Source organism: Poecilia mexicana, unplaced genomic scaffold (assembly GCF_051168715.1).
Source record: "Poecilia mexicana isolate PSO_F unplaced genomic scaffold, ASM5116871v1 scaffold_2, whole genome shotgun sequence".
In the NCBI taxonomy this organism is placed as follows: Eukaryota; Metazoa; Chordata; class Actinopteri; order Cyprinodontiformes; family Poeciliidae; genus Poecilia; species Poecilia mexicana.
The window spans coordinates 54979887-54996785 of NW_028263371.1; the positions used below are offsets into that span (position 1 = coordinate 54979887).

Sequence of the window (16899 nt, forward strand, 5' to 3'; positions counted from 1 at the left end):
AAGAAGTCCGCCTCCCGTCGTTTCACCAGAAACAAAACCGAAAGTGTTCAGTCAGGTCAGAAAGGAGAGAGGCCAGCAACATGGCGGAGGAATACGCCTTCCCTGTTCTGGTGGAGTTAGAAGAAAGCAACACACCGAGACTGAAAAATAAGTTGGTGAAATATTTTCAGAGTAAAAAGTCCAACGGAGGAGACTGTGAGGTGGACTATGAGTCCGGGAGCCAAACTGCGCTGCTGCGCTTCCGCAGAGAGGAAGGTGAGTCCCGGACTGCCTGATTTCTGATCAGTCCTGAGTAAAAACCTGCTGGATTTACCCCGGTTTCTCTCTCAGACCAGAAAAATGTCCTGGGAAAAGAGGCGCACCAGATCAGTCTGGATAAAGGAGTGTTAAAGATGACAGTCCGCCTTCCTTCAGACGGAAAACAGAAGCAGGTGAAGCTAAAAACTGGAAATTAGATTTATTTATTAGAGGAGTGCTGCTTTACTTATGATTATTGGAATATTACTTGGAATAATTAATGGAATACTGATCTAACCTGAGTAACTTCCTGTAATCTCATAAAATGCTGTGACATAACACTCACCTCCAGCTGCTGTAAACATGTTCATATTTGTCTTTGTGGGTGTGATTTATTTTATGTCTATTAATCGGTAAACTCATTTCATGTTAACTTTTATGGCTTTTATCATGTATAATGATGCTGACCCTTTGAACACGTTCTTAGCTTTCTGTTTAAACTCCCAGCTGCTAATAAAGACCTGGCCCTGCAGGGCTTTATTGTTTACTGCAAGTCATATGACTGATCAGAATCCAAGAAGGTTCTGATTTTATTCCTGCTTTTGTCCTTTCATTTCTGTGTTTGAGGATATTTCACAGAATAAACCTACTTATCCTTTTCTAACCAGTTCTTGAATGTAAAATTCATCAGCATTTCCCAACAAATGTCTAAAATGTTTTTGTTTTCAACAGGGGGATTCAACTGAGAAAGGGAGCAAAAAGTGTAAGTACCCATGAAGGAAATATCTGCCAGAGATGTGAAACTTATTTAATACAGCGGCTTGCAAAAGTATTCACACCCCTTGAACCTTTTTGTCACAATACAACCACAAACACAATATATTTCATTGGAGTTTAGTGTGAAACAGCAACAAAAAGTGTCCAATTGTGAAATAGAAAAAGAAGTGTACATGATTCAAAACATTTTTTACAAATAAAAAACTGAAAAGTGCGGTTTGCAAAACCACCTTTTGCTGCAAATCCAGCTGGAAGTCGTTTAGTGTTTGTCTCTACCAGCTTTGATTGTCTAGTGACTGAAATTTTTGCCTGTTCTTTACCAAACAGCTCAAGCTCAGTCAAATTAGATACAAAGCGTTTGTGAACAGCAGTTTTCAGATCTTGCACACATTCTGGACTTTGACTGGGCCATTCTGATGGAATGTTTTAAACTATTCCTTTATGTTTAGGGTGGTTGTCCTGCTGGAAGATGAACCTCGGCCTTTTGCAGACTCCAGCAGATTTTCGTCTGAGATTGCCCTGTATTTGGCCCCATCCATCAGCATGATGCTGCCACCACCAGTTTTGACCATGGGGATGGATGTTCAGAATGATGTGCAGTGTTAGTTTTCCATCACACATAGCGTTTTGCATTTTGGCCAAAAAGTTCAAATGTAGTCTGGGCTGATCAAAGCTCCTTCTTCCACATGGCTTCTGGCAAACTGCAAACAGGACTTATGATGGTTTTCTTTTAACAATAGCTTTCTTCTTGCCATTCTTCCATAAAGACCATGTTTATGCAGTGATGACTAATAGTTGTCCTGTGGACAGATTCCCCCACCTGAGTCAGGGATCTCTGAATTTGGTCCAGAGACACCATGGGCCTCTTGGCTGCATCTCTGGTCAGTGCTCTCCTGGTTCAGGCAGGAAGTTTAGGTGGACGGCCTTGTCTTGGTAGGTTTACAGTTGTACCATACTCTTTCCATTCCCGGTTGATGGAGCCATCATCCTGGAATGATGTTCAATCATTTCCATGAGGATTTCACAGCTTTGGAAATCTTTTTATAGCCTAAACCTGCTTTAAACTTCTCCACAACTTTATTCCAGATCTGTCTGGGATAAAGACTTCATGATATTCTCTTAACCAACATCAGAGGCCGTCAAGGAGCAGCTGGATTTGTCCTGAGATTAAATGACACGCAGTCATCTAATCTGTTGTAGATTAGATGACTGTGTCATCTAAGTTGTCTGATGTCATTAGCAGTCATCAGGCAACTTCTGAAGGAAATTGTTGAACTTGGAGGAAAGAAGACTGAATACTTTTGCAAACCAAGGAAAAAAACCTTTGGACTAACTAACAAATACTCATAATGGTCCCTGGAACATTACATTCCTCTGTACTCCTCTGACAAACTGAAGTGCTGTTTTAAGTTTACTGCAGCAGAGGGAGACAGAGATTTTCAAACTACAAGGTTGTGACTGTTTTTTCCATGGTTTAAATATGTTTTACTAATCTGCATTAAATTAGTAAATATATTTAAAGGAGATTATAAATAATGATGGGATTTACTTTATAAGTTTCACGTCTCGCTTTCTGTACTTGTTTTATGAAATTTTAAATCAGGGTCGAAGGAGATCGGCGGCAATAACGAAACCAAACGCTGTTTTTGCTAGAATTAAATGTGCTCGATTTATTTCCCCACAGAATACAGCAAAATAACATGCATCAAACACTGTTACTGCTAGAACAAATATGCTCGATTTATTCCCCACAGAATACAGTACAAAACACTCTATGACTAAACACGTGATGCTCGATTCATTCAGGTTACCAGCGCTTACCTCGTGAAACTTGGCCGGAGAGCCTTCGGCCTAGAGATATAGCAGTAGCATCAACGTAGCTGGGCATTCGAACGCGATCCACAGCAGACTCTGACCAAAACCGCGGGCTTTTTCGTATTTTATCTCTTAAACAAAGGGATGCCTGCGTGCAAAGGCGGAATGGCCATTTCCATCCTTGCAGGCGAGCCATCCAATCAGAGGTAGCCGCTCTCTGACCATGAGCCAATCATGGGCTGAGAGCGTGAACCAGCAGACCAATCAGAGCCCAACCCAAGTCAACCAGAGCTAAGCACGCCCTGTTCACGTGATCCGTATGAGCACAATAATCTGAGCAGAATAAGTTTTATCAAACAAAGAAAGATCAAATTATAAAGAAAAGATAATAAAAAGAATAATGATTATCAAAGAACATAAAAGATAATAAAAAGATAATAAAAAGATAAAAATACAAAATACCAGATCAGTACTCAGAAGATATTTCTTAATATAAGCTTTCAAACAAAAAAATAATGGATAATAATGACCTTACTATAAATTATAAAATTATTATGTTTTGACAAAGATGCAAGAAAACCTTGTTTTAAAGGCGTGTCTGCATCCATGCACATAAAATTATTACTAAATCTCTTGAAGAAGAATAAGCCTGTATATAACAATAAAAACAGTGACCATCAGTTGCATAAAACCTGCTTCCTTGCTGGACTGTAAACGTTCATGGTTGCTTTGAGGTACCTTTACAGTTATCGCTGACAAAATGTACTTTCCACATTTTTAAAAAACCTATTGAATTGCATGTTTTTATTAGAACTGGAGACTTGGTCAGACTTTCTGGTACAGCACTCAGCTCTATGTGCCAATAGTTAAGTTTTCATTGGACCTGACAAAAATCAGATGAGGGATTCCCCAAGGATCCATGTTGTTAAATATCAACATGCTGACATTAACTTAGATTACAATAAATAACAAGATAAGTTACCATAATGATGCAGATGACATGGTTCAGAATTACCATGTCATCAGGTAATTATGAACCGACTGACTGAAGTGTTGAGAAGATACTTAAAACCAGTCAATGTGTGGATGTGCATAACTTTCTTCAGTTAAATAAAAATAAAACTGAAGTAGATATGATATGTCCACATTAAGGTGATAATTAGATGGATCATCTAATAGAAGCTTTTCTTTAGCTCATAATAATAATGCAGTCAATAATTATGGACCTACTTTGCTTCTGATTGACTCGTTTCAGTGGTAAGTAAAAAAACAGGTTTTACTCATTCATCTTTCATTTTTCAATAACAGCGGACCATGAAGGGACCAACAAACAGTCCAAAGTTCAAGAACCCAACCCTGTGGATGAAGGTCAGACTGGGGCAAAAAGCAACGATGGCGATTCAGATGATGATGAGCAGTGCTCCAAGTCGGCTGTTTTAGGGAATATTCCAGATTCTTTAACCTCAGAGTTCCTGGAAATGATTGTGGAGAACATTTTGAGAGACCTAAGCTCTCCGACTGCCTCCCAGGACTACAACCTGGAACTGATCCCTGACATCTCCTCTGCCGTTGTCACTTTCCAGAGTGGAAAAGGTACCAACTTAGTTGATGCTTGTTCAATTATATTAGAACAACTTGAAATATGATGTTTTTAAATTAACGTTCTCACAGATAACACCGAGTTTATAGAAAGATGTCCTCAAAATCGGATGTTTACAAAGAAGAACTTATCAGTCCGACCCCTTGAGACCACAAAGAAGATTGTGGTTGAAGGAGTTTCGAACTGCAGTGAAGACATGCTGTGTCTCTACTTTGAGAGTAAAGGGGGAGACGTGGAAGATGTTCAACTGAATGAAGCTGAACAGTCTGCTGTCATCATATTTAAGAATCATCAAGGTAGTTCACATGTCCCATCTTCTAATTACTGCAGTTTATTCTGACAGTATTCTCTGTTTAACAGAAGTGACTACTAATAAAATATTGAATTGTGGAGTGTAACTTTATGTTTTAATCCACAGATGTTAAGAAAGTCTTGGGTAAGAAGCATGAAATAAAAAAGGAAGAAGTCAAAGTCTACCCGTTTTACAAATCTTTGGGAGTAGCACTTTATGGGAAAGATAAACCATCACCAAAGCTTCCTGCTGCCATCTCTGAGCCCGTTGACAACGCTGTCCTCAGATACCTAGCTAACCACAAAGCGGCTCTGGAGACCATTGGCCGTGACTTGGAAAAACATTTCTGCAACGTAACCCTGGAGCAGTCTGCCGTCCGCCTCAGTGCCTCGCCCTCATTACTGAAGCAAAAAGATGCCAAAATCATCATCAAAGAGTGGGCAGATACTGTGAAGGCAGCCTTTTCTCAGGCTGTGTCAAAATTCAAAGCCATCAAGTTCTCCCTGGAGTCGGAGGCATGGGAGGAGTCTGAGCAGAAGATTAAAGAGAAACTGCAGAAGGAAGATGTTGTTGTAGTTTCTGATAAAACCAGTGGTGTCCTTTCAGTGGCCGGCCTGGAGAATGATGTCAACGCACTTGAGAAACCTATTTCAGAAGCTCTTAACAGGATCAAGGAAAGGGTCCGAAGGGAGAAATTAAGTAAAACTCAAGAGATCAATGTGTCACCATCCATGTTCCACATCCTTTCTCAAGATGGTCTTCAGGATAAACTCCTGCAAGTGTACCCAGAACTCAAACTGTCTTATGACCAAAAGAAGAAAGCTTTGAAAGTAACTGGCTTTGTGGACGAGATTATTAATGCAACCCAGGTGATCAGCAACGCAACATTAGGATTAAAGCGACAGAATTTAGAAGTAGATGAGTTTTTGCTTGACATGCTGAAGGACGAACAACAAGAGGAGGCCACCGATGCACTTCTAACAGCCTATGGCATAAAAGCAGCCTTGGAGATCAGTCCGCAGAGGGTGCAGCTTGTTGCTGTTTCCGACAAGGATCTAATGGGTGCTCAAGACCATCTAAACCAAACACTGAAATCTGAATACATCGAAGTTGAAGACCTGGAAGTCCTGAAGAAGCCGGAGTGGCAGCAGCTGGTCCATCAGCAGGAAAAAGCCAACAGTGGGTCAGGAATGAGAGTTCAGATCATAACTCATCAACAGCAAGTGGTAGTGTCCGGTCACAAGGACAGTGTGGACAAAGTTAGCAGTGAACTGGAAGACTTTCTAACAGAAAACGCTCATGTTGAAGAATTTGTTGCAGTTGAGGCAAATGTCATTATTGAGTACCTGAAAAGTCAGACTCCCTGGTTGAAGCAACTAGAAGGTAGGGTGGACGTGTCTTTTGGAAAAGAGGAAATCATCCTAAGTGGCTGTAGATCTGCTGTGAAAGATTGCAAGAGCATAGTCAAAGATTTACTATCTTCTGTGTGCTTTGATAGATTTAAAGTCACAAAACCTGGAGTCAAGAAGTTCTTTAAGGAAAAAGAATCTTTTTTTGCTTCTTCTATTAAGAGTGACACTGACTGCCTGGTTCAGCTGGCTGATAAATTGAACGAAGAAGATGACTTTGCCTTAGTACAAGTACGAAAACCCATTTACAAAGTCCAGACAAGTGATGGAGTGGAAATAGTGGTCTCCAAGGCAGACATGTGCAGTTACTCTGTGGATGCTGTTGTCAATCCTTCTACTGAGGACTTGAAACACACCGCAGGTCTTGCTTTGGCACTTTCAAAAGCTGCAGGCCCTCAGCTGCAGGCCATATGTGACCAAATAATTAATGTAAAAGGAAAACTCCGACCTGGAGACTGTGCCGTAACAGATGCTGGGGGAATGCTTCGTTGCAAAAAAGTGATCCATGCCGTAGGACCCTATTTTGATCAAGCAAAGCCAAAGAAGGCTGAGGCCCAGTTGAAAAGAACTGTTAAAGAAAGCTTAGAACAAGCTGAAAAGTGTGGCTGTGTGTCTGTGGCTCTTCCTGTCATCAGCAGAAGTCTTGGTTTCCCACTCAATCTGTGCCTTGCCACCATTACTAGAGCAGTGAAGGAATACTGTGAGGAGAAGTACGATGACAACACCCTGAAGATGATTCATCTGGTGGACAATGAGGACAGTGTTGCTCTTGGTCTGGAAAGTGCTGTGAAGCAGGAGTTTGGAAATCATGGAGTTAGTGTTTCGTCTCAAAATGCTATCCCTAAAGTTAGTCTGAAATCTCCATTACTCAAGCTAGCGCCACCTGACACCAGCTTGTGTCAAGTGCAGACCAAAGAAGGCTTGAGCATCGTTCTTAAAAAGGGGAATATCGAGGCTGCCAAGGTAAATATGAATGCTTTTTAATGTTTAATTTAATGATAAATGGTTTGAAATTTTAATACTCCTTCATTTGGACTTCCCTTTGTGTAACAGAGGAAGATACCCTTATAGCAGAGAGAGGCTATTTGCTAGTCTTGTTGTGGGCCCTTAATAAAGCAAATTCACATTATTTATGTGATCCAATGCTATTTTAGAAGACAGAAAACATTTTTTTTCCATGATAGACCACTGTTAAGTTGTTGGTGTTTTCTAATTGACCTCAAGATCCTGTCAGGAATTATTGTTATTTATTTAAAGTCACTTAAGTTCTCTATACTGTTAAAAAGTATAAGAGTCTCACAGAAACCTACTCAATTTGTCTTTCGAGCTTTACAAACTGCAGACCTAAAGAAGTAGACAAAATGTGAGCATAGAAATATTTTCTTGACTGATTCCTTTATCACTTACTTACTTTTTGTTCCATACAAAATATTGTGAAGTTGCATGTCTTAAATGTAGTTTACCACATTTTCAGACAGAGGTGATTGTGAACACTGTGGCAGAAGATCTTGTATTGAACAAAGGGGCGATTTCAAATGCCATCTTCAGTGCAGCTGGAGCCAAACTTCAACAGCTGGTACACAGCCAGAAAACCAGTGGATCACCAGGCCAGATTATTGTTACAGACGGCTGCAAACTGAAGAGCAAACAAGTTTTCCATGCAATCGCTCCGAGCTGGGACAATGGCCAGGGGACCGCTGAAAAGGTACAGTATTTTCCTTCAGTATAGAGCAGTGTAAATGACTTTATGAATTGCAGAAACTACTATACAATCTGGTTTATACTTTGTCTTTCAGACTCTAACTGGGATCTTTAAAGATTGCTTGGATTTGGCAGAGAAAACTCGATTGACGTCTATATCTTTCCCAGCTGTTGGCACCGGAAACTTGGGTTTTCCAAAAAATCTTGTTGCCACTTTGATGCTGGATAAATTCTTGGAGTTCAGCAGTCAGAGACAATCCAAACATATTAAGAAGATTACAGTTGTTCTATATCCTGGAGATGCACAAACTATTCAGGTAAACAAACAATAACAATCAATGTAATGTTAGATTGTTAAGCACCAGCTTAGAATTTATTGAACAACATTATCAGTTGGTAAAGCTGATCATGTTTTACCAACTGTGTTTGTAAAACATGTCATTCTCATGGATACTTGTGATTATACAAGGGATACTGTAGAATTTCTGTAACGTATACATCAAATACATTTTGCAGGTATTCACGGATGAATTTAAGAAGAAGTTTCCCAGTGCCACAGGTCCTTCAGCTACAGGTCCAGCGCCTGCAGATTCTTCACAAAGCACAGGTAGGCAGATTTTTTTTTTTTTCCAGTTTCATTTCGGTTTACGTAACACAAAACTTGAGTATCATTGTATCATTTCATTGTTAAACTTGTCTGGTTTATGTTTACCGGCAGGCAAATTTTCTAAAGTTGTCTCCAGTTCAGGAACGCATGAGACTAAACTGGGAAATGTGACGATTCAAGTAGTAACTGGAGATATAACTAAGGAAACTACTGATGTCATCGTCAACTCTTCAAATGATAGTTTCACTCTCAAGTCAGGTAAATCATTTTATGATATATGGTACAAGGTTTTTCCCAGTGTATTATAAGCTTGGTGAGCCATAAGGCTTTATTAGCCGCCCCCCCCCACCCCCCACAAGGCTAAGCATTGTTTATTTTACATGGGATTTTTTTTGTACACTGGTGACAGTTAAGGTAGCTGAAGCATTGAATTGTATGCAAGGGGGTGCACACCAATTGTGCTATCCCTGCACATGCCCATTGACTTCACATGCTATTATTTTATAATTATAATATCTGCTCATGCACTACCGTATTTTTGTAACTTTTAACATTTTTTAACACAAAACACAGTGGGCTGCTAGTGGGCTAGGCTTAGCAGGTTTTCTGGGGCAAATCTTGTGGCATGCAAAACATAAATGGTCACAGTGTATGTATACTTTAAGCTCCTTAATTTAATATAGATTTATTGGTAGAAATACATATTTAGCATAGTGAAACAAGTAAATGTCAGTGTACTTTCAAGTCTAGTTGCACTTACTAATTTATAAGAGGAAATAAAGATAAACATTGGTTGATGGCATCAAACTTTTCACTTCATAGGAGTATCAAAGGCAATTCTGGATGCAGCTGGTGTAGCTGTTTTAGAGGAATGCCAAAATCTTGGTAAGAACATTAACTTTTGCTTTGTTGTAAGATGCCTTCTTTATGTTAATTTAGTTCTATAACTAGGGTGTGATTCTGATTGAAACGCCCCACCAGGTTCCCAGCCCAATTCAGGCATGATAATGACGGTACCGGGAAACCTAAAGTGCAAAAAGATTCTTCACCTGGTCGGACAGACAGACCCAGTGAAAATCCACAGGACTGTAAAGGAAGCTCTCCAAATGTGTGTGAAGAACTCTTACACTTCTGTTTCGTTTCCTGCCATTGGTACAGGTGAGGCTTACTAACAGATTCCACAAATGTGCTAATTTCAAAAGGTTTTTTGTACATGCCAAAATGAGCCCATCTTATGTTGCCTGCATGCATAGATCCTGCTTATTGCACTGCTAGCATTTAAATTCAACATAACTCTGATTTTAAAGATGTGGAGTTATTCAAGCGACCAAAACAGGGATTTTTTGTTACACTGAAATTGATCATTTTCATGGTTTAGAATAAAACAAATAAAACAATCTCATTGCCCAGAGTTCCTTAAGGCTCTGGAGGTTGTGAAGTTGCGCTAGCTTACACGTCTCTGCAATATTGCAAAGGGCAGTTTCCAGTTTCACTGGATTGGCTGACCGGGGTGGTGGTCCTCCTATTCAAAAAGGGGGGGTGGAGGGTGGGCTCCAATTACAGAGGAGTCACACTTTTAAGCCTCCCTGGCAAGGTCGATTTGGGGGTTCTGGAGAGAAGGGTCCATCTGATGGTCATACCTCGGATTCAGGTAGAGCAGTGTGGTTTTTGTCCTGGTTGTGGAACACTGGACCAGCTCTACACCCTTGGGAGGATGCATAGGAGTTTGCCCAGTCAGTCTACATGTGCTTTGTGAACTTTGAGAAGGTGTTTGACCGTGTCCCTCAAGGAACCCTATAAAGGGAATTCCAGGAGTATGGGCTGTTAGGTCTTTCACTGGTGTCAGAGCTTGGTCCGCATTGCTGGCAGTAAGTTGGGCTTGTTTATTTGAGAGTTGGACTCTACCACGGTTGCACTTTGTCACCGATTCTGTTCATTACTTTTCTGGACAGAATTTCTAGGCACAACCAAGGTATTAAAGGGATCTGTTTTGTGGCCTCAGGATCGCTTTTTGCGGTTCTATTGGTTTTATCAGGTTGTGATAAAAGCTTTCACAGGAGCAATTCCCAGCTGAGTGTGAAGCGGATCAGGGCCTCCAAATCTGAGGCCATATTCTTGAGCTGGAAAAAAGTAGAGTCCCTTCTCTGGGTCAGGGAAAAGATCCTGCCCCAAGTGAAGGGGTTTAAGTTTCTTTGTTCATAAATGACGCAAACATGGAAAATCATAATAGGTGGATTGGTGCTGCGTCTACAGTGAAGCAAGCATTGTACCGGTCTGTCGTGGTGAGAGAGCTTAGACAAAAGGTGAAGCTCTCGATGTTCCTCCCTTCATCTACGGTCATGAACCTTGGGTGAAGACTGGAATGGAACTTTTTGAGTTTGCATATTTGAACCATCATAACTTGTGTTGTCCTTTTCCAGGTCAAGGCAATGTACAGGCAAAACAAGTGGCAGACTCCATGTTGGATGCTGCTATTGACGTTTTGAGCCAAAACACCTCCAGCTCACTGACTTTAATCAGGATAGTCATTTTCCAGCAACCAATGCTAAAAGATTTCCACGACAGCATGCAAGAAAGAGAAGCCACTGATCCAAAGGACAAAGCTGGATTCTGGTCAAATATTGGCTCCAGGATCAAATGTAAGTATGGAGAGAAAAGTAGTTTCTGTCATCATAATAATCGTCAGTCTTTTTATCCGAAATTCAAATTTTATTTTGTTTTTTCTGTAGCAATATTTGTATCTGAAAGTGCTGCAAAAAAACAGGAAGATGAGTCGTTTGATATTGAGACTGTCAAAGTGGAGCCTGCCATCTTCCATATCTGCGGTGCCTCACAGGCCAATGTGGATGCAGCCAAGAAGAAGATAAATGATATGATATCTGATGAACAATTTAGCACAGAGATAACAGACAACGACATCTTGAACTTGTCTTCTGCAGATTGTCAACGTATTGTTGACATCCAGATGAAGATGAGTGTGAGCATCAAAAATCAAATCACTAATGGCCAAGCATCTTTCATCATTGAAGGTCTCAGTAAAGATGTTCTTCGAGCCAGTCGGGAGATAGATAACATGCTGAAGAAGGTGAGAAAGGAACAAGAGCTTAAAAGGAAATTGGAGCTGGCTGCCACTGTGGCAGACTGGCAGTATCAGCGATCTGGGCTTCAATATCAGAGTTTTGATCAGATGACCAACTATGAGCTTGAGCATGCGTTGGAAAGGGGAGCACCCACTCTAAAAATTACCATCCATGGGTCAGACTACACTGTCCAGATGCCTAATGGACCAGCCACTGACAGCAAGGGAAATGTCATGCAGATAAAACGAATTGACAGACTGAAAGGTATTTGAGCCATATATTGGGTTTTGTTTTACATAACCCAATATGTCTCCAGTAACATCTAGTCTTACTAGATGTTACTGGGGTTTTTCTGCTACTTCTAAAAGTTTATTTCCAAAAGTGTTGAAAGAAAAAACGACAACAACATTGTTTCCTCTTTCTCCATAGGTGATGATATTCCTGAGTTTTGGGATACCATGCCAGCTGGCAAAACATGTCATGCTGTCCCCGTCCAGGCTACATCATCAGAGTATCAAGATGTCCTCAAACTATTCAATGCCACATGTAATCGAGCCGTCACCAAGGTAATATTATTTGTACTATTATTGTTGTTTTTTTTTAATATATGTTGTGCTTCAGCATTCCAAGCACACAGCATGAAAAGCTGCTGGCCTACATGTGCAAGGGACATCTAGGGATGACGTGTGTGCTAATTTGTCACCTGGAATTGATAAGTTATAATGTCGAGAAGAGAATAAACTCAGTTCTCAAGACTTCAAACCCAAGAACAGCAGAGATGGGTAGCTTAGGCTCCTGGATGCCTTAGCAACCCCTGGCAGGTAGCCACTTGGCATCCCCCCATTGCAGCTATATGCCCACCATGAAGGTAGACCGACAGCAAAACACAGAAACCACAGCTCCCACACCTAAAGAGGAACAGAAAGAGATGGAGAGCACAGAGGACTCCCTACCAATACCGGAACAGAGGAGGACTCGGGTGCAACCCTTATGAATCTTTCCCATCTCAGCCAAAAGCCTTATGTGTATTAAATGCACTAAATTTTAGTGTAGGACAGGCCCCCTCAAAGGGAGTACTGTCATTCTGTCATGATTTGGACCTTCAAGAAATTGTTTCTTTAAATAAACATTATTTGTACACTCAGCAAAAGAGACAAGGAAATCCGCAATTACAACAACAAAAAACTTGGATAATGTTCTATGCCCTTAGATTGAAAGGATCCAGAACCCTGCACTATGGAAAAGTCTTCAGATCAAAAAACAAGAGATGGAGCTGAGAAATAATCATCAGAACAATGAGAAACATCTCTTCCACGGCACCAGTGAAACCACTGTCCCCGTCATCAATGAATCTGGCTTCAACAGAAGCTATGCAGGAAAAAATGGTGAGTCTTTCAGCGATTTCTTTGTGTTTAAGAGATCTGTCTGCTGAATCAGCAATGTTTAACCAAAAACTTCTCCGGAGTTTCATTATGGGTTTTGAGTTCAAATTAAGTTTTAAGTGAGGCATTGCAGTGCTATTTCCCAAAGACTGCAGATATTCCTACAAGGAAATGTGGTCTAACTCAAGACCTTCATGTAGTACTAGGCTTATTTATTTGCAGTGTACATAATTGTTTGATTTTGAAATGTTTCTTTAGAAAAAAAAGTAATACTTGTACCTTCTGTAATTATGCCAGAAATTTCACACCTACTGATCTGTTTTCAGCTACCTGTTATGGCAAAGGTGCCTACTTTGCTGTTAATGCCAGTTATTCTGCCAATGACACGTACTCCAGGCCCAATGCAAATGGAGAGAAGTTCATGTACGTCTGCAGAGTGCTGACAGGAGACCACACCCAGGGACAGCAAAACATGATTGCTCCACCATCCAAAGGCTCTGGTGTTTACCTGTATGACAGTGTGGTGGACAACATGACCAACCCCAACATGTTTATAGTGTTTCATGACACCCAGGCCTATCCTGAGTATTTGATCACCTTCAAGTAGCAACACCTAGAAAATGTTCAATGCAAATCCAACATCTAATAACCAAAGAAAATCAGATTTTCTTCCTGAACTACTTATTTTAACTTACTTTAAGTGCACTTATTTAGTAGTTTGTGTGTTCTAGCCCATTTAGTGCCTTAAGGTGATGCCTTAATGTTTCATAAAAATTTGAAAGTCTGATCCCACAATTCAGAATCGGTAAACAATAAAATTAAGAGCTTCCAAAACATGTTGACTATATACTGTTTACATTGTCTGACTCCTAAGATGGACCTGCTGTTTAGAAAACCTTGTAATTGTAGAAGTTTAATGTAGATCATTTCTAAATTTAAAAATGAAAATAAACCTTAATGACTGTTCCAGTAAAACTCAAGAAAGTGTAATGAACAAGTACAAGTGATTTCACTGTTCACTTCTACAAATAAAGCATTCTTGAACACCTGTCCTGAGAAATGATTTTGTTAATCCTTGCTGACATAAAACATAGTCTGTTTTATTGTCTTTTTAAAAGTGTGTCTCCTGTGCTAGATCAATCAAATTTTATTTGAATAGCATCTTTCTGCTACAAGGCATTTCAAAGTGTTTTACGTCAGTGGTCCCCAATCCCCAGTCCGTGTACTGGTCCGTAGACCAATTGGTTCCAGGCCGCGCAAGAAATAATTAAATATTTCTGTTTAATGTATTGAGTCTGGAGCATCTTTTATTTTGAAAATCCTTTAACAGGATTCTCTGTTACTTTCGTGCCAACACTGAGCCCACAAGCAGCAAAATGAGAAAGAAACGGATCAGATGTATTTTCTTTGCAAAGGGGAAAAGGCCCAGAGAAGAGACAGGAGGATGGATTTATCACGGACCGGTAGGTGATTCCCACATTACAAGCCGCTCTGCGTAACATGCGGCGACCGGCTGCTAATGAGGCAATGAAGCTTCAAACTGCTTCACCTCGTAGAGACCAAGCAGGCTGTGGATATAAGCAACACTTCAGGTGTCATTGTCTCCCATCACTCCCAGATGGGACCGTCTCGTTGCAGAGAAAAAAGCTCAGGGTTCCCGTTAGTCATTATTAGTCATTATTGTGTTAAAATTTTCACGAAAGTAAAATGTTCGTTTTTGTGGCGCATCTGTATCTTATTTTGAAGGGATATGTAAACGTTACCATAGCGACCAGAGTCAGAGCATTTGGGCAGTGGTCGAGAGGAGATGAGTAGAGCTTGTGAGTCTTAAGTCTGATTTAGACGGTAAGATTTAAGGATTGTCGGACGATTTTCCAAACCTCTGTGACCACAGAGCTGATAAAAGTACAACAGGTTCGATCGGTTCGTGTGTCCAGCCACAAGGCAGGAGCAACACGAACCGTTTCCAGTCATGAACATCGCGATTCCAGAGGAAGTTTAGAACAACCAAATTTAGAATGACAAAACACGGATGACGATATAGAAGCAATAGTGAAAGTTTGTGGAGTCATTTTAAGAGATAAAAGACATAAAAAGAAAAGGCGGTGGATAAAAGACAGCGGGAGCAGCCGCTCTATTTGCTGCACTATGATTTGGAGGTGACTGTGTTTTTTCATAGTTAACATTTTTAACTGAATAAACATAAACATATATAATAATGACCTTTACACATAAACATTTCCACATATCATCTCCGATATCCACCGGACTCTCAGTTGCGCGATATGTCAGCTGTTTAGGATTCCCCTCTGTTCTTACGTCACCGCGCTTTCTGATTGGCTACCTGTCACATTCAACAGGTTGTATTCTCGTTCCTAGTCAGGGAAAACCCCACAGGATGCGATAAAAAGGTCAAGACAACCCAAATTGGGCATATTCAGCGGGAACACCAACATGCAGAAGCCTTATATGACGGTTCACGCCTGCTCCCCCCTGCTCCTCCACCCACGGGCCGCAGCAAAATTTCCAAGTCTAGACCGGTCCGCTATAACAAAAAGGTTGGGGACCACTGCTTAATGTCACAGAACACACAGTCAACATTACATTTTGCCCATCAGATTGATTAATGTTTCATGATTAGGTTTCAAAAGCAACTCTAAACAGGTGGGCTGTTAGTGTAGATTTAAATGAACCCAGTGTTTCAGCTGTTTTCCAGTTTTCTAGAAAGTTGTTCCAGATTTGTGGTGCATACAAGCTGAATGCTGCTTCTCATTTTGTTCTGGTTCTTTGGATGCAAAACAGAACCAGAAGACCAGAGAGATCTGGAAGGTTGATACAACAGCAGATCTTTAATGTATTGTGGTGCTAAACCGTTCAGTGATTTATAAGCTAACAACATTTTAAAGTCTATTCTCTGAGCTACAGGGAGCCAGTGTAGGGACTTTAAAACTGGGGTGATGTGCTCTATCTTCCTGGTTTTAGTCAGAGTGCAAGCGGCAGCATTCTGGATCAGCTGCAGCTGTGTGATAGATTTTTTTTTTTAGGCAGACCTGAGAAGCCACTGTTGCAGTAATCAATGCGACTAAAGATAAATGCATGGATGAGTTTCTCTAGATCTTGCTGAGACATTAGACCTCTAATCCTGGAGATGTTCTTCAGGTGGTAGAAGGCCGACTTTGTAACTGTCTTTATATGGCTCTGAAGGAGGTAAGTATTATGTCTGTAAGGCCTTAGGATTTTATTCTATAAAATCATCTTTAATCTTTTGTCTGTTGATGATTGGCTGTACCCAAATATTTGTGTCCTCTACAACAACACATTACAATATGGTAACTTTGGGAGAGATGCAAGGATCTGCTGCTCGGCTGTTGCATTTGATAAGTTTCTTTAGCAGGTAAGGGAAGCTGGTCAAAGTTTAAACTAAAGATAGGACAATCCTGGATGAAAACCTGTTGGAGGCTTGTGTTTAGAATGAGAGATGCAATGGATGGTTTATGTCAAACCATATTATGCATATCATGGCATTATAAGATTACATAAATGCAATTTTAAATGTAATTTTTTATTATTTATACCATAAAAGACAGCAATGTATACATGAACTTTTATTTAATTTACAAAGTCCTCATGAGAGTTTACTGGTTTCAACGGGTCTGGAAATATGTGATTCAGCATCAAGTTCAGTTTAAAAGCGCTCCTAAAATAATGCTTCTTTGGCTCTACCTACAGGACACGTTTTGTTATTGCAGAAATCCTTCACTGAATTAATTTTGTATTTTATTTTGCAACAAATCGTCAAACAGAAGTAGAAACTCTTGCGAGGGCGACATAGGAAAAAGCAACAAACCAGTAGATGGCACTAATAAAACATTTTCTGTTGGGGAGGGTACATTTTGTTGTGTTTAACTCATTAGGAATTATGATCTGGGCAATAATGTCCGTTGTATTCTTTATTATACTCATTGTAGCATTTATTTGCGGTCAAATGCGAGTTTTGGG

At 40.3% G+C, this 16899-nt stretch overlaps 1 protein-coding gene across 2 annotated transcripts; it reads left to right on the forward strand.

Moving 5' to 3' along the window:
• Positions 1-80: 80 nt before the first annotated feature.
• On the forward strand, positions 81-13949 carry parp14rs1 (poly(ADP-ribose) polymerase family member 14-related sequence 1). 2 transcript variants are annotated; one of them, XM_088003139.1, is made up of 17 exons: positions 81-255; positions 331-431; positions 970-1000; positions 4138-4422; positions 4501-4725; positions 4848-7093; positions 7605-7835; positions 7927-8148; positions 8348-8438; positions 8550-8696; positions 9261-9323; positions 9420-9596; positions 10859-11077; positions 11168-11782; positions 11948-12084; positions 12729-12903; positions 13227-13949. In XM_088003139.1, the coding sequence occupies exons 1-17, from the start codon at positions 81-83 to the stop codon at positions 13505-13507; spliced, it is 5421 nt and encodes a 1806-aa protein (XP_087859265.1). In that variant the 3' UTR covers positions 13508-13949. The 2 variants fall into 2 exon arrangements, with proteins under 2 accessions (XP_087859265.1, XP_087859271.1); XM_088003145.1 differs by lacking the exons at positions 81-255; positions 331-431; positions 970-1000 and adding an exon at positions 1573-1947.
• Positions 13950-16899: the final 2950 nt, after the last annotated feature.

Excerpts from the sequence above, each read along its gene's own strand:
- parp14rs1 (XM_088003139.1), top strand. The coding sequence starts at position 81 with ATGGCGGAGGAATACGCCTTCCCTGTTCTGGTGGAGTTAGAAGAAAGC. Across the intron at positions 256-330 it reads GCGCTTCCGCAGAGAGGAAG|ACCAGAAAAATGTCCTGGGA; the intron begins GTGAGTCCCGGA and ends TTTCTCTCTCAG. Across the intron at positions 8,439-8,549 it reads AGATTCTTCACAAAGCACAG|GCAAATTTTCTAAAGTTGTC; the intron begins GTAGGCAGATTT and ends GTTTACCGGCAG.